Genomic DNA, 27,151 nt, shown 5'->3' on the forward strand with positions numbered 1-27,151 from the left:
CCTGTTTGCGGTATAAATCATCGACGTGAGGGCTCTTGAAGTACCAAAGATTTCGGCTTTCTTGGTTATGGAAACACCCATCACACGTTCACCAAAAATTTTCCCACTTTAGAACTCACTTAGCTCCACTATAAATTCACTTACACCTGAACAGAACACTGTTCGAAATACGTTGGTGGTCAGATGCAACAGTTCAATCAGAAGGTCTGGTTAGCATCTTGATTAACGTTCAGGCGTGCATTTTTCGCTGTTTTTCCACGATTTTGTCCAAGCCCTGTAATTTTAACGACACTCTGACGAAGAGACATCTATCGGTCCCTTCGGTAGACCAGGGTACAACGCCTGTTCTTCTTGAAGTGCTAGTACGTTTTGGAGTCTCTACTCATTTCAGATCTTTGAGTAGTTTACATCAAAAAGTTGGAAACACATGTGGGTTTGTTTATGTTTTTGTTTCATATGAAATCAGAACGAAGAGGAGTTAAATAACAAAGTTTTGCAGGTATTATTTGAATTTGCTATTATGTATTAATTTCACATTGTTTGTACCTGTACTGAACTGTTTCCAGAAATGTGTTAATTAGTTTTAATGGCATCAACTTTTAAAATAGCAAAACATGGTTTTTACGGTCACGAAATACTAACCAGTGATTTATACGATGTATGTGAATCATCAGATGTGTGTCAGCGTTTTACATACATGTGTCACGTAATGACTCCTTATCATATATACATGCAGTTTGAAGTGTGACATCTATTTCTATGTTTGCGGGATAGTAGATACCTATAGTGACACCAGCACTTATATTATTTTGCGAACTTTGCCTCGTCCACCTTCTTGACATTTGACATAGAACATCATTTAACATGCGACAGCTGAAGAAACAATGTTGTTGACAGTGGCTGGACAGAACGTACTGATGGCCACTTAGCCTTCAGAGTTCTACCAATTTGTAACTAGGAAGTCATGCAACCAACAAATATTGGACAAATAGTACACACAGTTACACCAAGGATAAAAGCATATCCTGTGTCAGCTATCAGATATATGTAGGATAAGAACAGTTGCTATCAGGGAAAGTTTAAAATAGTAGAGTAGAAATCTCTGGTTTGCTGATTGTATTTGGTTATAGTAATAAGTACACAATAATTTCCTCACAGATATGATTAGAGAATAAATAAAAACCAGACATTTATTTAACTCTTCCTAGATACTCTTTGTACAGTGTATATAAGATAACCAATCTTTACAGCTCACATACATGATATTGCACTGATTACTGTGTCATGTTCATGGTTTCTATGTCAACTGCTAAGGCCGCTACACCGGCTCCTCCATTTTTGAAATTGGGTGCACCGGGAATGGAAGTTCTGCCAGCCTGTGTGACAACTGTTGTTTCACTCTATTTTCAATGTGTGTCCACCCCTATGGAAAACCTTGTAGGGTCTTGTGTATATTGGCTGCAAGGGAGGTCATACACAATCACCCCTAGCCATATTTGTGATACTAACTGCAACTCTTTAAGTACAAAGACTTTTTGTCCCCTTAATTCTGTGACTCAGTGGGACATACTTGTGCCATCCTATTCTGTAGCAGTTGATTGAACTCTGTCATGGCCTTCAGGGTTGGAAGGTGCTGTGGCTTAGTGGAGACAAACATGGTGGGAAGTCGTAATTGTTCTCGAATCACTAGCCATGCTGTGGAGCAATGCAGGTCCTCTTGTACTGCTGTCCACAGCCCTAACAGCATTAATGGTAGTGAATTGGTTTACTGGCTGTCATTACACATTAGAGCTATTTTGATGGATTTGTGGTACCTTTCTACCATCCTGATATTCATGGGATAGTGGCCGGTGGTTCTGAGGTGGTTTCAGCTACATTGGTGTTGAAGTTTGTGGAATAACTGAGACTGTAATTGCCTCCTGTGTTCAGTTGCTATTGTTTGAAAAACTGCAAATCTTGAAATCCATTTAATGATAAGGACCCTGGCTACTGCCTTGTCCAAATTGTCTGTGATGGTAATCGCATCTGGCCATCACTGTTGCAGCAAGTGCCTGTATTGGCTCGAGATTGGTAGCGGCCCTACCAGCTCCACAGACAAACGTGTTTAAAATAAGCTGTTGATGTTTCTATGATGTCTAATGGCCAAGACACAAAGGAATTAAAGACATTAGCTGCCATTCGGCATTCATTTATATCAATGGGGACAAGTTGAAAATTGGTACCAGACTGGGATGCGAACCCGGGTCTCCTGCTTACTAGGTGGATACAATGACCACTATGCCATTGGGACACAGTGGGCACCAGAACTTCACAGACTACTGTAGCCAGAAGGTACTTTGTGTTTGCATGTTCTCATTGCTGTTGATGACAATGTTTGTTCTGGGAAGTCTTATGAAATATGTGAAAAGAAAGGCCTCCATGCAGTGGAACCACCTCCACTAGCGGCACAAGCCACGTGTTGTTGAGATCAATTGAGAGGTGGAACTTACAGAGAAAGTCAGCACCTAGAATTAGCTCCCATGATGTCAATGAATGTATGAAGTGTCACGATCTTGTGCATACTGAGGTCCAGTTCCATGTACTTCCTTCCATATATGTGAATAGATGAGTTGTTATGTGCTGTCATTATGTGTGCTGTCTATGCCTGTGTTAAGGCAATACAGTGAGGTCTGACCCTGTGTCCACCAGGAATTTGCTTAGAAGAAATTGATATGTTGTCAGCCACAAAAAATTGGTGTAAGCACCGCTGTGCCACCTGTGTGACACTGACTAACTGTGAATTGTTTGCCATATGCAGTTTTGTGGCTGATGGGGTAGCTGTGTCTTCTGCCAAGACAGCTTGGGTATAGGTGAGTGGTTGTTGTGAAGGATGTTTCATGGACATATTTATGCATGGTCCAACCAGTTGCACTCTGCGGCCGTATGTATGAACGAATGTCTCCTTTAAAACTGTCATGATATGTCATGATAGTCACGCCCCCTCCCCCCCCAGAAGGGGGTTAGAATGAAGGGCAAAGACAACTACTTTGGTGCTGGTGATTGTCAAAGGCATACATTAATGGCCATCTGTGGCATATGAATGCTGAAAAGGTGCTACACTTTTTTTTTTACTGATCATAGCAGACCAATTATTAAATTTTTCTGGTTCCTTGTCATTGCGATTCTGTGGTGAAGATTTGCCACACCACCTGCAGGGTGCTCTTGGTGTTGCTTCTTGCAACTGTTTTTATTTGGAGCTGCTAACAGTACATTCAACTCATGCATGCTGGTTGTCTGTTGATCCTGTGTTGCTGTGTGTGCCTCTGTAGGCATGTGTGTTCTTGGCCTGGTGGGCAGATGCATCTTAATCATGGGCATTATGGGTCTGCTTGCTATGTTGTCATTTGCTGCTGCACTGGAAACACTGTTTTACAGGGTGTTTGCAATGGCATCATCATTATCTTCCAGCATGCTTAAAGGTGTGTGCTGCAAAAACTGTCTGTATGCTACTCGGTAGGTGTTTAAGCCACAGTGTGCAAATAGAATATTCTGGTAACAACTGTGTGCCAGGCAGTGACTTAAGGGTAGTCAAAAACTGTTTGAGGAACCTGTCCCCCCCCCCCCCCCCCAATTGTTCTTCACCTAGTAACTTTTGAAGACACAGTTCAGCTGACTGTGAAATTTGATAATATACAATCATTTAATGTTATGTAGCACTGAGTGAAAATCTCATTCTGGAAACATCCCCCAGCCTGTGGCTAAGCCATGTCTCCGCAATATTCTTTCTTTCAGGAGTGCTAGTTCTGCAAGGTTCGCAGGAGAACTTCTGTAAAGTTTGGAAGGTAGGAGACGAGATACTGGCAGAAGTAAAGCTGTGAGGACCGGGCGTGAGTTGTGCTTCGGTAGCTCAGATGGTAGAGCACTTGCCCACGAAAGGCAAAGGTCCCGAGTTCGAGTCTCGGTCGGACACACAGTTTTAATCTGCCAGGAAGTTTCATATCAGCACACATTCTGCTGCAGATTGAAAATTTCATTCTGGAGACATCCCCCAGCCTCTGGCTAATTCATGTCTCTGCTGTATCCTTTCTTCGAGGAGTGCTAATCGTGCAAGTTTCTCAAGATAGCTTCTGTGAAGTTTGGAAGTTAAGGGATGAGGCACTGGCAGAAGTGAAGCTGTGAGGACAAGTTGTGAGTCATGCTTGGGTAGGTCAGCCAGTAGAGCACTTGCCCATGAAGGGCAAAGGTCCTGAGTTTGAGTGTCAGTCTGGCACACAGTTTTAATCTGCCACTGAGTTTCATATCAGTGACACTCCATTGCAGAGTGAAAATTTCATTCTGGAGCTCATAATTCCCTGACGTTAAAACAAAAGCAGCAAATTCTGCATATGATTGATGGCGGAGAGAAGACTAAAACACAGGATGCAAAACACTTTCTAACCCTGAAGCCTACTCTCTCATCAATAATAAGTCAGCAGATAGAGGAAAATATGGCAAGCTATTCATTTAGCAGCAATAGTGAGCGCATGAGGTCAGCCGAACATGAAGTAGTGGAGGATTGGCTGTTTGAATGATTCCAACACATGAGCTCAAAGCAAATTCTGTTGTATAGTCCTTTGCTTCAAGGAAAGGCTCATGGGAATTGCCTAGAAGAAGGAAATTTCTAGGTTTTGTGTTCTGAGGGCTAGCTGTGGCATTCTCAGAAGAGGCATAAAATCATTGCTGTCAGTGGCTGTGGAAAGCACACAGAGTAAATGAGGAAGATGCCAGTGAGTGAATGTGGGAATTTCAGTCTAAGCTCTGTCATTTGTATCACCGAAGAGATGTGTTTAATATGGTCAAAGCCGGTATTTTCTATAACTTGGTTCCTGAAAATAACAATACTTGCCAAGGGCGAAAAATGCCGTGGAGGAGAACACAGCAGGGAGAGACTGATGGTGGTCTTGTAATTCAGATGGTTCTGAGAAGCTCAGACCATTAGTGATTGGAACATACGTTGCTTTAAAAATGTCAACCTATTCAATCTGTCATGCCACTATGAGAATAACAATAAAGCTTGGACAACCATTTTTCCTTTAAAGCCGATTCTTGAAGGTTCAACAACTGGCTGTGAGGAAAAAATATATTTTGCTAACATCAGTTCGATGATCTGTAATTTGCGAACATTGAAGCTGTCTTCTGAACTGGTAACACCATGAGCCATCTTCAGCCATTGGATCAAGGAATAATCAACTTGGTGAGGTGTAGTTACAGACTCTGACTTATTAAGGCTACCATCAGTGCAATGAAACTACAAGAAACAGTTCCACATTTGAATGTACTGCAAGCTATCCACAATATATCTGTTGGAGGGGATGAAGTTACTACAGACATCATAACTAACTGTTTTAAGAAGGCATGGACAGCAACTAGTATTGCCACTGGAATGTGAAGAGGAAACCAGTGATCCAACATTTGAAATTATTCATAATGCGGATACTGCTTTGAATTCTGATGCTGCTCTTCTTCAGGCTTACAGCTGGTTGATGCCCTCTTGTACCATCAATATGGAAAAATGGATTCAGGCAGATGATAACACCTGTGCTGCTGAAGAACCAGTCATCAGTTTCGCTGATGATGCTGAAAAGTATGATAATGCTTTACTGTCATCTTTTGAGGAGGATCATGAAGATACTGTATGAAACTGCCACCCCGCACTGAAGTTACAGGTGCAATTGCTTTTCTTGGAAGATTTGCTGCCAATACTGATGTCTCTGTGGCTTTTCAGACTACTCTGAATGTGGTACCTACAGAGAGTGTCGTAATATTATGACCAACTGTCTGACAAACAGCAATCAAAGATTTTTTTTTTCAAATTAATGTATAGAAATAAAATATTTAATGGATAAGAATTGTTGTGAACAAAAACAGGTTCTGATTAAAACTTGGTGTGTTAAAGAACAGTACATTAAAGTGTTTCTTAAGATTATCATTTGTTGTATTACATGACACACTATTTCTTTGGGTACAGTATTGTTCCACAGTACGTATGTAATTGTACTGTTTGTTAAAAAAAATTGTGACAAGCATTTGACAATATGTACATATACTTTCTCAGTTAAACAAATGCCATGAATACTATTGTACATATATAACTTTGTTTCCTTTGTTTTTTCTTAGAGATCAAGGAAATAGTGCACCCTCATTTGTTGTTACCCATAACAAGAGAAAAAGTGAACTCAACAATCATATATTTTCATAAAAATAACTCATTAATTCAGACTTCATGAAACCAAACTGGCTTCTTTTCAGTCATTTTAAATTTGGTTAAATGAGGGTCTACTTCATTCGGGCGAATAGTGAAGATTGTTAGCCGGATGATACTGTCACATAATCAATGAAAGGCAAGAAAATGAATTTGTATAATCAAAATAGGAACCATTCTCTTATTTGATGTTATTATGAATATTTGACTGTTGTAGTTAGGTTGGGACTTGATAGCTTAAATTGCTGTGAGTGAAATGAGCAGCAGTTAAATTCAAATCTAATATTGGTCATCACAGATATTTGAATGCTTTTTATTTCAAGTATGTCACAAATTAAAAGATAGTAGTTAGACTGGACTGTGTTAGTTTAGTCATGAATTGGTGAACCCAATGTATGTGAAAGTTAAAAAACCTGATTGTGGTGACAGACTGATCTGTAGCGTAGCCCGAGGATTAAGTTGGTTTGGAATATAACAGTTTTATTCATGAAAATTAAATTGATAATATTTGTTGTCACATATATTTGTTTCTTCCGTATACTCCACAAATTATCGAGGTTGTGATTAGAATATGTTGTAATAGCACAGCTTGAATTAAATTAATAATCCCAATTGTTAGAATATTTGCGTCTTTCTTCCAAATGTGTTACAGTTTCTGAGTTGTGATACAGTGACATGAGAATGTGATGATATTCCTCCGAAACATGTAATATGTCCACTGCTCTCTTATCAGCTGTGTAGACTTAGCATTAGACAGTCTTTGCATCCCATCATACCTCACAGTATGCACTTGCAATATTGCTGCACGAAATACATAAGTACTTGACTGGTGCTTATGTAAATGCTTTTACCAGACTGCCTCTCCATTGATGGAGTCATGAGCACCATTCCTCAACTGAGTGGATCTGTGCAAGTTCAAGAACTGACCAACTGTCAAGATCATGAAAGACTTTCAGATGAAGAGGACCGTGTCTTGCAGTATTATCACGAAGAGATCATGACTGTATTGTTGAATACTGTAAAACATTCCACCTGACCAGTGCAAGTGTGGGAAGACTTTGTTAGAATATCTGAGAGAGACATAATGTTCCACTTTAATGCTGGAATGTGACATCAAAATCCTTAGAGTGGTGTAGCAGTTATTTATCACCCTTGCAAAACATTTTGCTCAAACTGCCTCGCTGGAATTGCAACCGATGAAATGGCTTCCCATCAGCACCAAACAGTTTCTGGGAGGGGACTTGAGTCCAGCCTTTAATGAAATTTGTAACTGTCCATTTGCCATGTGGCAGCTGTATTTGGCTTTGCCTTTGCTATGTATTATTGCACCAGCTCAAACAATATGCTGCAGTAAACATCCAGAATGCCAAGGGTATCTTTTCTTGAACTTTGTAACTTACACTACTGGCCATTAAAATTGCTACACCAAGAAGAAATGCAGATGATAAACGGGTATTCATTGGACAAATATATTATACTAGAACTGACATGTGATTACATTTTCACGCAATTTGGGTGCATAGATTCTGAGAAATCAACACCCAGAACAACCACCTCTGGCCGCAATAACAGTCTTGATACACCTGGGCATTGAATCAAACAGAGCTTGGATGGCGTGTACAGGTACAGCTGCCCATGCAGCTTCAACACGATACTACAGTTCATCAAGAGTAGTTACTGGCGTATTGTGACGAGCCGGTTGCTTGGCCACCATTGGCCAGACATTTTCAATTGGTGAGAGATCTGGAGAATGTGCTGGTCAGGGCAGCAGTTGAACATTTTCTGTATCCAGAAAGGCCCGTACAGGACTTGCAACATGCGGTCGTGGATTATCCTGCTAAAATGTAGGGTTTTGCAGGGATTGAATGGAGGGTAGAGCCACAGGTCATAACACATCCGAAATGTAATGCTGTTCAAAGTGCCATCAATGCAAACAAGAGGTGACCGAGACGTGTAACCAATGGCACCCCATACCATCACGCCGGGTGATAAGCCAGTATGGCGATGACGAATACACGCTTCAAATGTGCGTTCACCACGATGTCGCCAAACACGGATACGACCATCATGATGCTGTAAACAGAACCTGGATTCATCCAAAAAAATGATGTTTTACCATTCGAGCACCCAGGTTCGTCGTTGAGTACACCATAGCAGGCGCTCCTGTCTGTGATGCGCGTCAAGGATAACCGCAGTCATGGTCTCCGAGCTGACAGTCCATGCTGCTGCAAATGTTGTCAAACTGTTCGTGCAGATGGTTGTTGTCTTGCAAACGTCCTCATCTGTTGACTCAGGGATCGAGACGTGGCTGCATGATCCGTTACAGCCATGTGGATAAGATGCCTGTCATTTCGACTGCTAGTGATACGAGGCCGTTGGGATCCAGCATGGTGTTCCGTATTACCCTCCTGAACCCACCAAATCCATATTCTGCTAACAGTCATTGGATCTCGACCAACGCGAGCAGCAATGTCGCGATACGATAAACCACAATTGCGATAGGCTACAATCCGACCTTGATCAAAGTTGGAAAAGTGGTTCAAATGGCTCTGAGCACTATGGGACTTAACAGCTGTGGTCATCAGTCCCCTAGAACTTAGAACTACTTAAACCTAACTAACCTAAGGACATCACACACATCCATGCCCGAGGCAGGATTCGAACCTGCGACCGTAGCAGTCGCGCGGGCCCGGACTGCGCGCCTAGAACCGCGAGACCACCGCGGCTGGCAGTCGGAAACGTGATGGTACGCATTTCTCCTCCTTACATGAGGCATCACAACAACGTTTCACCGGGCAATGGCAGTCAATTGCTGTTTGTGTATGAGAAATCGGTTGGAAACTTTCCTAATGTCAGCATGTTGTAGGTGTCGCCACCGGCACCAACCTTGTGTTAATGCTATGAAAAGCTGATCATTTGCATATCACAGCATCTTCTTCCTGTCAGTTAAATTTCGCGTCTGTAGCACGTCATATTCGTGGTGTAGCAATTTTAATGGCCAGTAGTGTAATTTTGGAGACATGCAATTTCTGGGTTCATAGAAGGAAACTGTTTTAATTCTCCCTCTTAAGCCTGGAAAATACTAAACATGTTTGAGTAGCTTTCATAACGTTGCTCTCACTAACCTGCATCAGGATAACAAACTAACTGACAGCTTCTAATGACCATGCCAGCTTTGGCGTAGTTGAGTTGTTGCGACAGATGTTTTGTGGAAATCTTTGTGCAATGTGCAGCGAGTTACAGTCCTTGGCCATGTGTGTGAGCAAACATCTTGTTTTGGAACTTTCACAGTAGTCATGAGAGGGGCTGTGGGGAAGGGATACTTACTTTGGTGTTGGCGACAGTCACATAGGCAACCATTAGTGGCACATTGTGACATTTGGGTTTTGGCAATGTGCTACACCTCTCCTTTTTTTTTTTTTTTTTTTTTTTTTTTAAAGCGGAGGAATTTCCAGAAACACTGAAGCATATACACTGAAGATCCAAAAAAACTGGTTCACCTGCCTAATATTGTGTAGGGCACCCGCAAGCACGCAAAAGTGCTGTAACATGATGTGGCATGGACTTGACTAATGTCTGATGTAGTGCTGGAGGTAACTGACACCGTGAATTCTGCAGGGCTGTCCATAAATCCGTAAGAGTACGAGATGGTGGAGATCTCTTCTGAACAGCACGTTGCAAGGTATCCCAGATATGTTCAATAATGTTCCTGTCTGGGGAGTTTGGTGGCCAGCGGAAGTGTTTAAACTCAGAATAGTGTTCCTGGAGCTGCTCTGTAGCAATTCTGGACATGTGGGGTGTCGCATGTCCTGCTGGAATTAACTAAGTCTGTTGGAATCCACAATGGACATGAATGGATGCAAATGATCAGGCAGGATGCTTATGCATGTGTCACTTGTCAGAGTCATATCTAGACATATCGGGGAGCCATATCGCTCCAGCTGCACACACCCAACACCGTAACAGAGCCTCCACCAATTTGAACAGTCCCCTGCTAACATGCAGGGAATGGATTCGTGAGGTGGTTTCCATACCTGTACACATCCATCTGCTCGATACAATTTGAAACAAGACTCATACGATCAGTCATCAACAGTCCTATGTCGGTGTTGACGGGTCCAGATGAGGCATAAAGCTTTGTGTCATGCAGCCGTCAAGAGTACACAAGTGGGCCTTCTGCTACAAAATCCCATATCAATGATGTTTCGTTGAATGGGTCACATGCTGAAATTTGTTGATAGCTCAACATTGAAATCTGCAGCAATTTGCGAAGGGTTGCACTTCTGTCACATTGAACAATTCTCTTCATTAATCATTAGTCTCATTCCTGATGGATCTTATCCTGGATGCAGCAATGTCAGATACTTGATATTTTACCAGATTCCTGATATTCATGGTTGTTGTTGTTGTTGTTGTTGTTGTTGTTGCTGTTGTCTTCAGTCCTGAGACTGGTTTGATGCAGCTCTCCGTGCTACTCTATCCTTTGCAACTTCATCTCCCAGTACCTACTGCAGCCTACATCCTTCTGAATCTGCTTAGTGTATTCATCTCTTGGTCTCCCTCTACGATTTTTACTCTCCACGCTGCCCTCCAATACTAAATTGGTGATCCCTTGATGTCTCAGAACATGTCCTACCAACCGATCCCTTCTTCTAGTCAAGTGGTGCCACAAGCGCCTCTTCTCTCCAATTCTATTCAATACCTCCTCATTAATTATGTGATCTACCCATCTAATCTTCAGCATTCTTTTGTAGCACCACATTTCAAAAGCTTCTATTCTCTTCTTGTCTAAACTATTTATCGTCCATGTTTCACTTCCATACATGGCTACACTCCATACAAATACTTTCAGAAACGACTTCCTGACACTTAAATCTATACTCGATGTTAGCAAATTTTTCCTCTTCAGAAACGCTTTCCTTGCCATTGCCAGTCTACATTTTATATCCTGTCTACTTCAACCATCATCAGTTATTTTGCTCCACAAATAGCAAAACTCCTTTACTACTTTAAATGTCTCATTTCCTAATCTAATTCCCTCACCGTCACCTGACTTAATTCGACTACATTCCATTATCCTTGTTTTGCTTTTGTTGATGTTCATCTTATACCCTCCTTTCAAGACACTATCCATTCCGTTCAACTGCTCTACCAGGTCCTTTGCTGCCTCTGACAGAATGACAATGTCATCGGCAAACCTCAAAGTTTTTATTTCTTCTCCATGGATTTTTATACGTACTCCAAATTTTTCTTTTGTTTGCTTTACTGCTTGCTCAATATACAGATTGAATAACGTCGGAGATAGGCTACAACCCTGTCTCACTCCCTTCCCAACCACTGCTTCCCTTTCATGTCCCTCGACTCTTATAACTGCCATCTGGTTTCTGTACAAATTGTAAATAGCCTTTCGCTCCCTGTATTTTACCCCTGCCACCTTCAGAATTTGAAAGAGAGTATTCCAGTCAACATTGTCAAAAGCTTTCTTTAAGTCTACAAATGCTAGAAACGTAGGTTTGCCTTTTCTTAATCTTTCTTCTAAGATAAGTCGTAAGGTCAGTATTGCCTCACGTGTTCCAACATTTCTCCGGAATCGAAACTGATCTTCCCCGAGGTCGGCTTCCACCAGTTTTTCCATTCGTCTGTAAAGAATTCGCATTAGTATTTTGCAGCTGTGACTTATTAAACTGATTGTTCGGTAATTTTCACATCTGTCAACACCTCCTTTCTTTGGGATTGGAATTATTATATTCTTCTTGAAGTCTGAGGGTATTTCACCTGTCTCATACATTTTGCTCACCAGATGGTAGAGTTTTTTCAGAACTGACTCTCCCAAGGCTGTCAGTAGTTCTAATGGAATGTTGTCTACTCCTGGGGCCTTGTTTTGACTCAGGTCTTTCAGTGCTCTGTCAAACTCTTCACGCAGTATCATATCTCCCATTTCATCTTCATCTACATCCTCTTCTATTTCCATAATATTGTCCTTAAGTACAGTATAGACCCTCTATATACTCCTTCCACCTTTCTGCTTTCCCTTCTTTGCTTAGAACTGGATTTCCATCTGAGCTCTTGATATTCATGCAAGTGGTTCTCCTTTCTCCAAAGGTCTCTTTAATTTTCCTATAGGCAGTATCTTTCTTACCCCTAGTGCGATAAGCCTCTACATCCTTACATTTGTCCTCTAGCCATCCCTGCTCAGCTATTTTGCACTTCCTGTCGATCTCATTTGTGAGACGTTTGTATTCCTTTTTGCCTGCTTCATTTACTGCATTTTTATATTTTCTCCTTTCATCAATTAAATTCAGTATTTCTTCTGTACCCAAGGGTTTCTACTAGCCTCGCCTTTATACCTCTTTGATTCTCTGCTGCCTTCACTATTTCATCCCTCAGAGCTACCCATTCTTCTTCTACTGTATTTCCTTCCCCCATTCCTGCCAATTGTTCCCTTATGCTCTCCCTGAAACCCTGTACAACCTCTGGTTCTTTCAGTTTATCCAGGTCCCATCTCCTTAAATTCCCACCTTTTTGCAATTTCTTCAGTTTTAATCTACAGTTCATAACCAATAGATTGTGGTCAGAGTCCACATCTGCCCCTGGAAAAGTCTTACAATTTAAAACCTGGTTCCTAAATCTCTGTCTTACCATTATATAATCTATCTGATACCTTTCAGTATCTCCAGGGTTCTTCCATGTATACAACCTTCTTTCATGATTCTTGAACCAAGTGTTTGCTATGATTAAGTTATGCTCTGCGCAAAATATTTGTGGTACACTCGTGAAATGGTTGTACAGGAAACTCCCCACTTCATCGCTTCTTCAGAGATGCTGTGTCCTACTGCTCATGTGCCGACTATAACACCATGTTCAAACTCACTTAAATCTTGATAATCTGCCATTGTAGCAGCAGTAACTGATCGAACAATTGTGCCAAACACTTGTTGTCTTATATAGGCATTGCTGCTCACAGCACCATATTCTGAAGCCCCTCCATGAGGGGAGTGCCTGTGTTCCCCTGCCAGTGTGCGTAAATTGTAATGCGCAGCATCCTCCACACTCACCAGCATGCCTAGTGTATGTGAAAGAACGACGGATTCAAGCGTACAAGACCTTAGATCGACTTACCTACACTGAGGCTTGTCGAAAGTATGACCGGCTCCATCCCGTGCCTATAACTTCTACTTTTGCTTCAGTTATGTCCATTCCTCCCTCCTAGCCCCTCCTCATCCCAGCCATCCCTCATTTGCCCCACACCTTCTGCCTCACCCTCACTCTCCCACTCCTCCTCCCCCTCCCCGTCGGTACCCTTTGGGTGCTGCTCCCCCTCTCCCGCAAGAGAAGCGCTCCATTTCTTCGGCAGCCGCTGGTACTGGAGCTCCCTCCCAGCTCTCCTCCCCCCCCCCCCCCCCCCCGAAAGGCGATCTGCAGCTCCACATTGGCCGTGCAATCCATGGCCAGTGGGTGCCAAGATTGCCAGGTGTAATTCTGTGACTGACCTGCAGTCTGCCCTTCTCTTCCTTCACAAGAGAAGAAGCAGAAACACAAGAACAAGGGCAAGGCCCCTCCAGTACCCCCTGAGGTGCCGCCTTCCCCTCCTCCAGCCAATGAACTAACAGAGTCTGACCCCACCTATATAGACATTACCGCATCTAAGGATGGGATAATGTCCATCGGTGACGGATGGCAACTCGGCGGCATGACTGGCTGAGGTCCGTTCGCTTTCCATTTGGACTCCAGCTTGAGAATCCTCCAGTGGAATTGTAATGGCTATTTGTGTCACCTCCCAGAGTTGCAGCCCCTTCTTTCCTCCTCCTCTGCTGCTTGCATTGCTTTCCAGGAGATCCATTTGATCAATTCTTACTCACCCACCCTTCATGGGTTCCACGCTTTCTGTCAAAACTGAATTGGCCCCTTGTGGGCTTCTGGTGGTGTTTGCACCTTGATCCGCATGGACATTGTTAGTAAATGGGATCCCCTTCATACCACTCTGGAAGCCTTTGCTGTCAGGGTCCATCTGGCCATTCCAATCACAATCTGTAATCTCTGCCTCCCACCTGACAGGCCGCCCACTTCCCTTGCTGTAACCAACCTTCTTCAACAACTCCCTTCTCCCTTCCTACTTCTAGGGGACTTTAATGCCCACAACCCTCTTTGGCAGGACAGTTGAAGCTGTTCTGGCAGGGCTTGACCTCTGTCTCCTAAACACCGGTGCTCCCACACACTTTAGTGTGGCACTGGCACTTTCTCTGCCGTTGACCTCTTCATCTACAGTCCCAGCCTTCTTCCCTCCATTCAGTGGGGTGTCCACGATGACTTATGTGACAGCGATCGTTACTCGATTGTTTTGATCTTCCTTCAGTACATCTCACTCCGTCACCCTCCAAGGTGCGCCTTCTCTAAAGCTGATTGGTGTGCCTTCTCCTCTGATACCCCCCCCCCCCCCCCCCCCGTACTACCACACAGTAGTATTGGTGAGTCTACACAGACTTTGACTGCCGCCATTCTTTCCACATCTATTTTAGCCATCCCTTCTTCCTTGGGTTCCCCCCATTGGAAGATGGTCCCTTTGTGGACTCCGGAAATTGCTGCGGTCATAAAAGACCGCCGCTGAGATCTTCAACACTTCAAGCGACACCCTTCTATTGCTCTCCTGCTGGTCTTCAAATGATTCTGCACCCGTGCCCATTACCTAATCAAATTTCAGAAACGGATTTGCTGGGAATGATACGTGGCTGCCATAGGACCGCACACCCCCTCTTCACAACTCTGGGCGCAACTCATGTGAATTTTTGGCCATCATCCTCCCACCAAGGTTGCAGGAATTTCTGTGCAAGGTGTTGTCCTTGCCCACTCGGACTTTGTTGCAGAGCATTTCACTCAACACTTTGCCCAAGCGTCTGCATCGGCTCGGTATCCGCCCATGTTCCTCCTCCTGAAAGAGCCCTCGGAACAACTGCCTTTATCTTTCATTTCTCGATGCTTGGAACCTTATAATGCCCCATTTAGCGAGTGGGAATTCGCCAGTGTCCTCGCCCTTTGTCGCAACACGGCTTGTAGACCTGATCGGATACATAACCAAATGCTCCAACACTTATCAGTGGCTGGCCACTGTTGTATACTGACCATTTTCAACCATCTGTGGAGTGAGGGGGTATTTTCTACCCAGTGGCAGGAAAGTATTGTTATTCTGGTGTTGAAGCCTGGAAAGCCACCTCTTCAGTTGGGTAGCTACCGTCCAATTTGTCTTACCAACACCCTCTGCAAGCTCCTTGAATGCTTGGTGAGTTGAGGCTGTTTTGGATCCTTGAGTCCCTCAACATTTTGATATTGGTGGATTTCGCTGTGGCCGCTCTATGGTGGATAACTCAGTCCACCTGGAGTCTGCTATCTGGTCGGCTTTTGCCCATCGGCAACACCTCATTGCAACAGATAAGATTAAATGAAAAACAGTGTGGTTTGTCATAATTTGTCATGAACAGAGCAAGAATTCACAGATATGTTCATCAGATACTGAAATGAAGGTAGTGTGCCTGATGACTAAGATCAGTCTTAAGATTCAGAGACCACCCTTCAAGGATTAGTGAAACGAAATATTACTACTTCACACATAAAAATTATTTGTAGTTTGATTGACAAATTAAAAATAGAAATATATTTATACATGTAGAAAATGGAATTAAAATTTCAACTATGTAAAAAAGGTCTTATCCTGTTATGAAGTTTGTGGTGACCTGCAGATGAACATGCTAACCTATGTTGCACACTTCGATTTCTTGTTGTCGTGCAGGGCTCTTACAGAGGCAGTGCAAAATGATACGTAAATGATTTATTCTTCAAAAAATACGCTGTAAGAATACTGTGAAAGTCAATAATCTATCTTCTGCTGTAGACACATTATCCAAGGACCTTGATATTACTACAATCACACACCTACATTTTTTCTGTTAACTATTATTTCTGCTTAACAACAGATTCCAGTTTAGTACGAATGCCAACAACAACAATGTGCTACATTACTGAAAAAAAAAGGGGGGGGGTAGGGTCTATTAATCGTTGGCAGTTCAAATGTAAGGCAAAGATGGTACCTCTTAGGGAAATGGCAGCAAGGGGCAGGAAAGGACACCAGGTGCACTCAGTGTGTGCCTGGTGGGCAGCCATTGAGGGAAAAGGTTGCAACCAGCTGCAGATCCTGGTGCACATTGGAGCAAATGATGCCTCTCATGTGGGCTCCAAAGTCATGCTTGGGTTATTCCAGCAACTGGCAGAGAAGGAAGTCAGATGTGTACTACACATCAGAGGCTACTTCTCAGGTAGCTGACTGTGTGTGTGTGTGTGTGTGTGTGTGTGTGTGTGTGTGTGTGTGTGTGGAGGGGGGTGCACATAAGGGTTTTTAGATTAAGCGACTCTTCATCCAGTCCAGATAACGGTAGCTGTAGGAAACCCAGAAGTAGCAGTGTAAGTTTGAAAGAACTGCCTCCTGCGGGTGAGATTATTAAAATCCTAAAGGTAAACTGCCAAAGCATTCGCAACAAAGTGCCAGAGATTGAAGTGCTCAAGAAAAGCAGTGAAGCTCACACAATAGTAGATACAGAAAGCTGGTTGAAACCTGAACTTGATAGTAGTGAGATTTTGTGGAAAATTTTAGTGTACATCGAAACGATAGGTAAATGGGAAATGGAGATGGTGTATTTGTCACAGTAGACAAGAAACACAAATCCACAGAGATAGAAATTGAAGCTGCATGTGAGATTGTTGGAGGAAGACTCAGTATCAGGAGTGGGCATAAAATGATAATCGGATCCTTCTATTGCCCCCCAGACTCATCTCCTGAAGTAACTGAAAACTTAAAGAAAACCCCAGTCCACGTGTTTGTAAATTCCACAATCATACTGCTCTGAGGACCTTGGCCTCCTCAATCACAGATTTCCAATCATCTTGGTCTTCAGCACGCCTGTGCCACCTCCTCACTCCCACTGCTCTCAGGTCGTCTTCTGCATCTTCCAGCCATCTCACACATGGTTGTCCTCTCCTCCTTCTACCATCATGTGGCTAACAACCCCATATTGGAAAAAAAAAACATTGTTCAGCAACCAATTCACTGAGAGAACCAGACTGTCATCACTGGTGGAGACTTAAATCATCCAACAATTAATTGGGAAAATAACAGTTTTGTTAGTGGTGGGCATTATAAGATACCCTGTGAAGCTTTACTAAATGCCTTCTCTGAAAACTACCTAGAGCAGATAGCTAGGAATCCCCCTCATGCTGGGAATATATTGGGTCCGATGGCAACAACTAGACCTGACGTCTTTGAGGATGTCCACAACAAAACTGATATCAGTGACCATAATGCGGTTGTGACAACAATGATTACCAAAGCACAAAGGACAACGAAAACAAACAGAAAGATATATATGTTCAGTAAACTAGATAAAAAATCAGTAGTGTCATATCTCAACAAAGAACTTGAAACTTTCAGCACAGTTCAACACCATGTAGAGCAGTGCTTCCCAACCTGGGTGTAATAAAGTGAAATTTTGTGAGGGGTACAAACTAAATGATTTGATTCTCTTTCGGTCACAAAACTAAATTATTTTGTAAAGATCATTACTATTATCACAGTTTTTTAAGACTATAATATTGATTATATCATTTATCAGTGATTACTTTTTCTCAATTAGTAGCATTAATGCAATGGAGATTACAGCAGAAAATGTCCTCTGCAAGTTGTAGGTACTACCTGCAGTAGTCCAGAAATTGCTTCATTACTCACTTCAAAACATATAAATGAATGTATTGACAGCATGACACAGTGGTAACAACATAAGGGCTACTATAATGTATATAATGTATTATTATTATTATTATTATTATTATTATTATTATTATTGCTACTCTTAGTGACTGGTGAGAAACAAAGTGTTTCCAGTCTGAAGTCTTCCAATTTCTGCCAGTTCAGAAGTAAAAAACGCCACAATCAAGTGATTTACGAACTATAAGTACAGTGCACACACTTTAACTTGGTTGATTTTAAATGGGGTTGCAGTTTGCAGGCCAAAAAGTGCCACAATGCAGAGGAATACTGTAGGAGAAGTGTGTTTTGTAACGAGTGTCTGTCTTCAATGTGGATACAGTGAAACTTTGATTTTATGTCTTCCAATTTTACGTTTTTCATGATTCTACACCATAAATTCTTAGTGCCTGTGAAAAACCCATAAGATCAGTGCTAAAAATTCCCTGGTTTTTCATTTCTTCCTAGTAACGTTTACCCTGATTCTATGTTCTTGCTTGACTTCGTCCTGTTGACATATGAATGACTAAACAAGTTATAAGTGGCTCAAAAGACAGATGATTTGCATCACAGGTGGTGGCAGAATTAAGGGAATATTTTAGGCCATTGTGGAGAGGGGAAATGTAAGAGAGGAAATGCTAATGTAATCCACGATTGGTGTTTGCCAAACAATTTGCAACCCTTAGCTTTACCAAGCAGCTGTGATACAACTACTGCTAGGTTGCAGCAGTAATGGAAAAGCAAAACAGTCAACAGCAAGTGTTCTGGCCTGAGCCAATATGTGAAAGGGGCCCAGCCACCACCTTTTCTTTAGCCACTTATAACTCAGTCTCATCTTTTTGCATGTATTTTCAATGTACTGTATTCAACAACATTATCAATCATCAACTTTTTAAATTCAAACATTGAGTCTCAAAGAACATGCTCAGTCATAATCGAGGAAACATCACCCATTTCCTTCTAGTAAACTCTAATTGGCAGGCGACTTGTTAAGTCACCCAATAGCCAGCGCAGCCATCACACCACACTAAACATACAAAAAGAGCTCACCTACTGGATGTGCGGAGAAGGGTAGTGGCCCTTCAGCGATGGTAGTGCAGGTATGGGTGAAAGCATTTTTTGAAGTGCTGAAAATATATGAGGGTCACTCCAGAAGAAATACACACTATTTTTCTAAAAATACAGTTTTCATTCTGCTTGTGTGAAAGTGTGTTGATACATCCTTCCTGCTTGTTTTCAAACTTAGTTCAACCTGTTCCCGTGGGTGGTGCCGTCACAGCATGTCTTCAAGATGGCTGCTACACTTGACGCTCGTCAGAAGCAACATGCTGTCATAGAATTCCTGTGCTGTGAAAACGAGACAGTGGGAAACATCCACAATTGGTTGAAAAAGGTGTATGGAGATGCTGCTGTCGATCGCAGTACAGTTAGTCGGTGGGCAAGCAGGTTACGTGATGAAAGCGGGCACGGCAATATTGAGGATTGTCCTCGCAGAGAGTTAACGAATTGGTGACTGCTGACAGATGCATCACAGTGAACGAATTGTCACGCTATGTTGGGAAAGGGGAAGGAAGTGTTTGCAGATTACTGAAAGTGTTGGCGTTAAAAAGGTTTGTGCCAGGTGGGTTCCCAGGATGTTGACAGTGGCTCACAAAGAAACAAGAAAAACGGTATGCAGCAAATTTTTGGAACAGTGTGAGAGTGGTGGAGATGAATTTTTTGGAAGAATTGTGACAGGTGATGAAACATGGCTCCATCATTTTTCACCAGATATGAAGAGGAAATCAATGGAGTGGCGTCATGCAAATTCACCCAAGGAAAAAAAAATCTAAACCACACCTTCTGCTGGAAAAGTTATGGCTATGGTGTTTCTTGATTCCAAAGGACTCTTGCTTGTGGACATCATGCCAAGTGGAACCACCATAAATTTTGATGAATATGTGACGACACTGAACGAAACTTCAAGCTTGACTGAGTCGTGTTCGACCAAATCGTCAAAAGCAGGATGTTTTGCTGTTGCACGGCAGTGCACGGCCACATGTCAATCAAAAAACCATGGAAGTGATCACAAAACTCAGATGGACAACACTGAAACACCCACCTTACAGTCCTGACCTGGCTCCATGCAACTATCACCTCTATGGGAAACTGAAAGACTCTCTTCATGGAACAAGGTTTGAAGATGATGACTCCCTTGTGCACGCTGCCAAACAGTGGCTCCAACAGGTTGGTCCAGAAATTTACCGTTCGGGTATACAGGCACTGGTTCCAAGATGGCGTAAGGCAGTTGAGAGGGATGGAAATTATGTGGAGAAATGAAAATATTGTTCGTAAAGGATGTATCTACACTGTAAAACTTTCAAACATGTAGAATAAAAGATGGATTTAAAAAAAAGATAGTGTGCAATTTTTTGGAGTGACCCTTGTGCTTTTCATGCAGATGATATGCTATGTCAGAGATGTCACACGGAAATAGAACAAGATTTCTTGCAATAGCACATTTTAAAGTCTTTCCTGTTCAAATCTGACATGATACTGTTGCAACAACTATGTACACTATTCATGTATATACTTTGCACCACACCACACCGTAGATTGTAAAGATTGGCAGCAGTGACAGTAGGCATGAAGCAAAACTGTAGCACATGAGGTTTCTTCAAATTTACATTTTACACAGTGTACAGAAATTCACTTAGCCAGTTTCTAATAAGCTTGTAATGTCAGTTGAGGAAGTAAACTCAACAACAGGCAGCAGGGGGAAGGAGGGGGGGGGGGGGAAGTGGAGGTACTAACTAATATCTAATTGCACTCTGGGGTAATGGTCTAAGAAAGATTGGGAAACACTGATGTAGAGGAACTCTGGAACAAGTTTAAAAGAATAGTTGACCACTCACTGGATAATAGATATGTACCAAGTATAGTAGTTCATAATGGGAGGGAACGTCCGTGGTGTACAGTCACTGTAAAAAAAACTTCTAAAGAAACAGAGATTACTGCATAATAGATGTAAAAACGACTGTAGGGCTGTAGATAGAGAGATGGAGAATGAAATACATTTGGCTGTCAAGGGAGTAATTCAATGTCTACAGTCACAGAAGTTTTTCAAATGACATTTCACAAAATCCAAAGAAATTCTGTTCGTACATAAAAGCTGTTAGCAAATGAGATGGGAACTGAAACTGAGGGTAGCAAAGCAAAAGCTGAAATGCTTAACTCCATTTTCAAATGTTCCTTTACAAAGGAAAACCCAGGAGAATTGCCCCAGTTTAGTCCTCGAACCACTGGAAAGATGAGTGAAATAAGTATTAGTGTCAGTGGTGTTGAGAAACAACTTAAATCGTTAAAATTGAACAAAGCTCCAGGTCCCTGGTGGACAACCAGGTGGATGCAGTGTTTCTTGATAACTGGTACAATGGGATGCACCGCTCCTACGCTTATTGCCAAAAGTACAATCATGTGGGGTATCAAGTGGCTGGATTGCGGACTTTTTGGTAGGGAGGACACAGCATGTTATCTTGGACGGGCAGTCATAATCGAGGAAATGTCACCCATTTCCGGCGAGTAGACTCTTATTGGCTGGTGACTCGTTAAGTCACCCAATGCTAAATCACAGTAAGACTCAGTTTTTACAGTTTCTAACACGTAATTCAACAAAACCCAACATTTCAGTTTCACAGAATGGGCATATGATCAGTGAAACTGAACAGTTAAAATTTGTAGGTGTTCAGGTAGATATTATTCTGTTGTGGAAAGCCCGCATTCAGGATCTTGTTCGAAGACTTAATGCTGCCATTTTTATTATTCGAATGGTATCTAAAGTAAGTGATCATTCGACACAAAAATTAGCCTACTTTGCTTATTTTCATTCACTTATGTCGTATGGTATTATATTTGTGGGTAACTCTTCCTATTCTAAATCAATATTTTTGGACCAGAAACAGGCGGTTCGGGCAATAAGTGGTGTAAGTTCGCGAACCTCTTGTCGACTCCTGATCTCTAGTCTGGGTATTTTGACATTGGCCTTTCAAAACTTGTTGACAATATCAGCTTATTCCCAAGAATAAGCAGCTATCACTTAGTTAATACTTGGCAGAAATCCAACCTGCATTTGGATGGGACTTCCTTAATTCTTGTGCTGCATCCATTTTCAATAAGCTACCACTTGAATTCAAAAATCTTAGCAGTAATCCATGCGCTTTCACATTAAAACTGATGAGTTTCCTCATGGGTCACTCCTTCTATTCTGTCGAGGAGTTCCTTGAAAAATTAAGCTGATTCTTATGTTATATTGTTGACTGCATTTACTGAACCTTATTGGCTTGACTTTTTTGGGCTCATAAACATTTGATTTTTATCTGTTATTGCTTTTATGTTGTAATTTCATGTACTGACATGTTCCAAGACCTTGGAGGTTTGCTCCTCAATTTGGTGCTACGGAACTTGACATGTAAATAAATAAATAATATAGAAATAACTCGGGTGTGCTCTAGGGAAGTGTTTGGGACCTCGTTGTTCATCTTGTATATTAAAGAACTTGCAGATAATATTAGTAGTAAAATCAGGTTTTTATGCTTATGATGCAGTTATCTATAATGAAGTACTATCTGAGAGAAGCAGCATAAATATTCAGTCAGATCTTGATGAGATTGGGGACTTGCTCCAAGTGTTCAGAGTTGTGCACTTAAAAAAAAAAAAAATATATATATATAGTATCCTATGACTATAATATCAATGAGTCATTTTGGAATTGGCCATTTTGTACAAATAACTGGCTGCAACAGTTTGTAAGCATATGAAATGGAATGATGGAATGACAATAGAGGTTCAGTTGTGGGTAAAGCAGGTGGTAGACTTCAGTTTATTGGTAGACTGTTAGTCTACAAAAGAGATTGCTTACAAATCAATCATGTGACCAGCTCTAGAATATTGCTCAAGTGTATGGGAACTGTACCAGATAGGACTAAATGGTGATACTGAACGTATACAGAGAAGGGCAGCATGAATGGTCACAGGTTTATTTAATCAGTGGGAGAGTGCCATAGAGATTACTGAAAGAACTGAAGCAGAAGACTCTTGAAGATAGATGTAAACTGTCCTGAGAAGGTGTATTAACAAAATTTAAAGATCCCGACGTTAACTGATTACTCAAGGGATGTACTACAACCCCTACGTATCGCTCACATAGGGTTCACGAGGATAAGATTAGAATAATTACTGCATGCATAGAGGCATTCAAGTAATCATTCTTCCCACATTCTACACATGGAGCAGGATGAAACCCTAATAACTGGTACAATGGAAGGTCTCTCTACCACACACCTCACAGTGGTTTGCAGAGTATAGTTGTGGATGTAAGTGTAGGTGAAGTGAAGGTGAAGTGAAGGTGTAGGTGTAGGTGTAATTTTTCTGGAATGCAACTGCCTATGAGAAACCACCCATTGTAAGAACTGGTAGCTTTGTAATATGTTATCACAACTTTTCAGGTGTTGTTTACTAACAAGATCAAACCTGGCTGAAAGCAGTCTCGTGTGAATGCACTTCAAAAACTCTTATAAAGGATTAAGCAAGTCTGTGGAAATTAGGAGTAACCTTCATTTTACATCCTGAGACTAAAAACAAGGAGTGTGTAATGCAATATTGTGATAAGTTGTACTGAACTCTCTCCAAAGTATAGTGCTCACAGAAAACAATATTTGTGTTGAAACACTATGGTATTCATCTTGCCCACCTCTCTTCTACAGTCACTATTTATTCACTTGTTTCAACTGTACACTGTAGTGTTGTTTTAAGATCAGTTCCATCAAGGTCTTTCGTAGGTCAGAGGTATGCTTTCTGCTTTGAATTATGTGTGTGTTTTATGAATAATAGCGTTCATTGCAGATGAATGTAGTATTTTTGTGATTTTTTAAAAAGGGCAGTACCATGCATAATAAAAAGCTGAAAAGTAATTTAAATATATTTTTGGCAAGGATCAAAGTATAAAAATTAGATCCCAGGCTTCTGAATAATGAGTATTGCACTAGATGTGAACTGGTTTTTGTTGTCTTCAGCAAACATTTTCCACGTATGTGGGTGTTGTTATGCCATTTTATAGACCAATGTTCCTTTTTTTAGAATTATATGATGTTCTTATGTCTTGCCCAATAATTTAGTCTCTTCTCTTGTGGTGCTAGTCTCATTAGAACCTTCATTTACAATTGTCTGTGTTAGGGTAGTCTTCAACTAGTGTATTTGCATAAATTTGAATGTAGTCTTAATTTCGTGAATGTATATGATGAATTAGTTTTAAAATGTGACCTTTTTGTGTTGTTGTTTTTACTTTGTTGTTGAACTCATTTAATTATTTTATAGAACTATTTGTTTTCTTGTTTAACATTTATTTTATTTTTATTTTCAGTAGTTTGCATGCTGCAATGTAGAAACTGTTCAGTGATTTCTCAAGTTTGTCAAACATTTTCAGAAATAATTATACTGTTTTTTAATGCAGTCCATGACGACAGATTAATGCAGAAGTGCATGTATTGTTGTGACACAGTATATATTCGTATTGTTATCAGCATTTACTTACATTTTCAGGTAGCTGTAGACTAGTAACATGAAAGTTGATACAGTGAAATCAGAACCCAAACGTTTTAGCTCTAAAAAAAAGAAAAGTGTGGTGTCAACTTTTCATGAAATAGAAGACGATGTTGGAACACATGAGATGGGAAAATGGTACAAACAGGTATTCATTGCAGTTAAGATTTTTTTTATACTTTGAACTTTTGGCATAATCTTTGTAGATTATATGTTATATAAATGTAAACTTTAAGTTATGAATATAATAGAGGGAAACATTCCACGTGGGAAAAATATATCTAAAAACAAAGATGATGTGAATTACCAAACGAAAGCGCTGGCAGGTCGATAGACACACAAACAAACACAAACATTCACACAAAATTCAAGCTTTCGCAACCAACGGTTGCTTCGTCAGGAAAGAGGGAAGGAGAGGGAAAGACGAAAGGATGTGGGTTTTAAGGGAGAGGGTAAGGAGTCATTCCAATCCCGGGAGCGGAAAGACTTACCTTAGGGGGAAAAAAGGACGGGTATACACTCGCACACACACACATATCCATCCACACATATACAGACACAAGCAGACATATTCAAAGGCAAAGAGTTTGGGCAGAGATGTCAGTCGAGGCGGAAGTGCAGAGGCAAAGATGTTGTTGAATGACAGGTGAGGTATGAGTGGCAGCAACTTGAAATTAGTGGAGATTGAGGCCTGGTGGATAACGGGAAGAGAGGATATATTGAAGAGCAAGTTCCCATCTCCGGAGTTCGAATAGGTTGGTGTTAGTGGGAAGTATCCAGATAACCCGGACGGTATAACACTGTGCCAAGATGTGCTGGCTGTGCACCAAGGCATGTTTAGCCACAGGGTGATCATCATTACCAACAAACACTGTCTGCCTGTGTCCATTCATGCGAATGGACAGTTTGTTGCTGGTCATTCCCACATAGAATGCGTCACAGTGTAGGCAGGTCAGTTGGTAAATCACGTGGGTGCTTTCACACGTGGCTCTGCCTGTGATCATGTACACCTTCCGGGTTACAGGACTGGAGTAGGTGGTGGTGGGAGGGTGCATGGGACAGGTTTTACACTGGGGGCGGTTACGAGGGTGGGAGCCAGAGGGTAGGGAAGGTGGTTTGGGGATTTCATAGGGATGAACTAAGAGGTTACGAAGGTTAGGTGGACAGCGGAAAGACACTCCTGGTGGAGTGGGGAGGATTTCATGAAGGATCCTCCCCACTCCACCAAGAGTGTCTTTCCGCCGTCCACCTAACCTTCGTAACCTGTTTTTGGTAATGATGATCACCCTGTGGCTAAACATGCCTTGGTGCACGGCCAGCACATCTTGGCACAGTGTTACACCGTCCGGGTTATCTGGATACTTCCCACTAACACCAACCTATCCGAACTCCGGAGATGCGAACTTGCTCTTCAATATATCCTCTCTTCCCGTTATCCACCAGGCCTCAATCTCCGCTAATTTCAAGTTGCCGCCACTCATACCTCACCTGTCATTCAACAACATCTTTGCCTCTGCACTTCCGCCTCGACTGACATCTCTGCCCAAACTCTTTGCCTTTGAATATGTCTGCTTGTGTCTGTATATGTGTGGATGGATATGTGTGTGTGTGTGTGAGTGTATACACGTCCTTTTTTTCCCCTAAGGTAAGTCTTTCCGTTGGTTGCGAAAGCTAGAATTTTGTGTGTCTGTTTGTGTTTGTTTGTGTGTCTATCGACCTGCCAGCGCGTTCGTTTGGTAAGTCACATCATCTTTGTTTTTTGATAAACTTTAAGTTATTTATATATCATATGATGCATTTGAAGCAATATTCATTAACAAAATTAGTCTAGTTTCCTTTCAGTTTAATAATAAATAACTCAATTTTTATCCACTTCTTCTACAATTGTGTCTGTATCCATTGAATCATAATACAGGGTGTACATAAAGTCCGGAACACTTTCAATTATTTATTTACAAGAACTACATATTGTGCAGAGGTCATACATATTGCATTTTGAAGAGAAACTCTGAAATCTTTTTTTTTGCAAACATTCGACATGCGAACCATGAGTGACTTGGCTGACGTCAATGTGGTAATTGAATTCTTGCCATACCCATCCCACTATGGCATCATCGACTGTGGCAGTCACTTCCCGTATTCTCTCCCGGAGCTCTGCTAAATCACATGGCAGAGGCAGTACATACACCAGATCTTTAATGTATCCCCACAGAAAAAAGTCACACGGAGTGAGATCTGGTGATCGGGGAGGCCATTTTATGAGACTGTTGTCCCCTTCTGTAGCACAGCCAATCCATCGATGCAGCAGCTCCATGTTCAGGTACCCATAAAGTTCACGATGAAAATGGGGTTGAGCCCCATCCTGCTGAAAGATGAACAGAGAATCTGATTGCATTTGAGGCACCAGTCATTGCTGCATGATGCACCGATTTCTTTGGACTCCTTATGAATGTCTCTCATACGTGCTCCACATTCACTTCACTCACACTGGGATGTCTGCTTCCTTTTGCCGGGCACAAGCATCCCATTATTATAATTCATTACCGTTTCCAGTAAAATTTTAGCTGGAT

General features: G+C 41.7%; 1 protein-coding gene across 1 annotated transcript in view; it reads left to right on the forward strand.

The window, feature by feature from the left end:
• The first annotated feature begins 363 nt into the window (after window positions 1-363).
• Window positions 364-27,151, forward strand: part of LOC126236748 (CCAAT/enhancer-binding protein zeta) — a 198,385-nt gene continuing 171,597 nt past the window's right edge. Inside the window, exons 1-2 of the mRNA XM_049946284.1 lie at window positions 364-499; window positions 24,582-24,729. Coding sequence (XP_049802241.1) covers window positions 24,601-24,729 — 129 coding nt within the window. The 5' untranslated portion in view covers window positions 364-499; window positions 24,582-24,600. The remainder of the gene's footprint in view (window positions 500-24,581; window positions 24,730-27,151) is intronic.

The sequence above is a fragment of the Schistocerca nitens genome, chromosome 2 (assembly GCF_023898315.1).
Source record: "Schistocerca nitens isolate TAMUIC-IGC-003100 chromosome 2, iqSchNite1.1, whole genome shotgun sequence".
Taxonomy (NCBI): Eukaryota; Metazoa; Arthropoda; class Insecta; order Orthoptera; family Acrididae; genus Schistocerca; species Schistocerca nitens.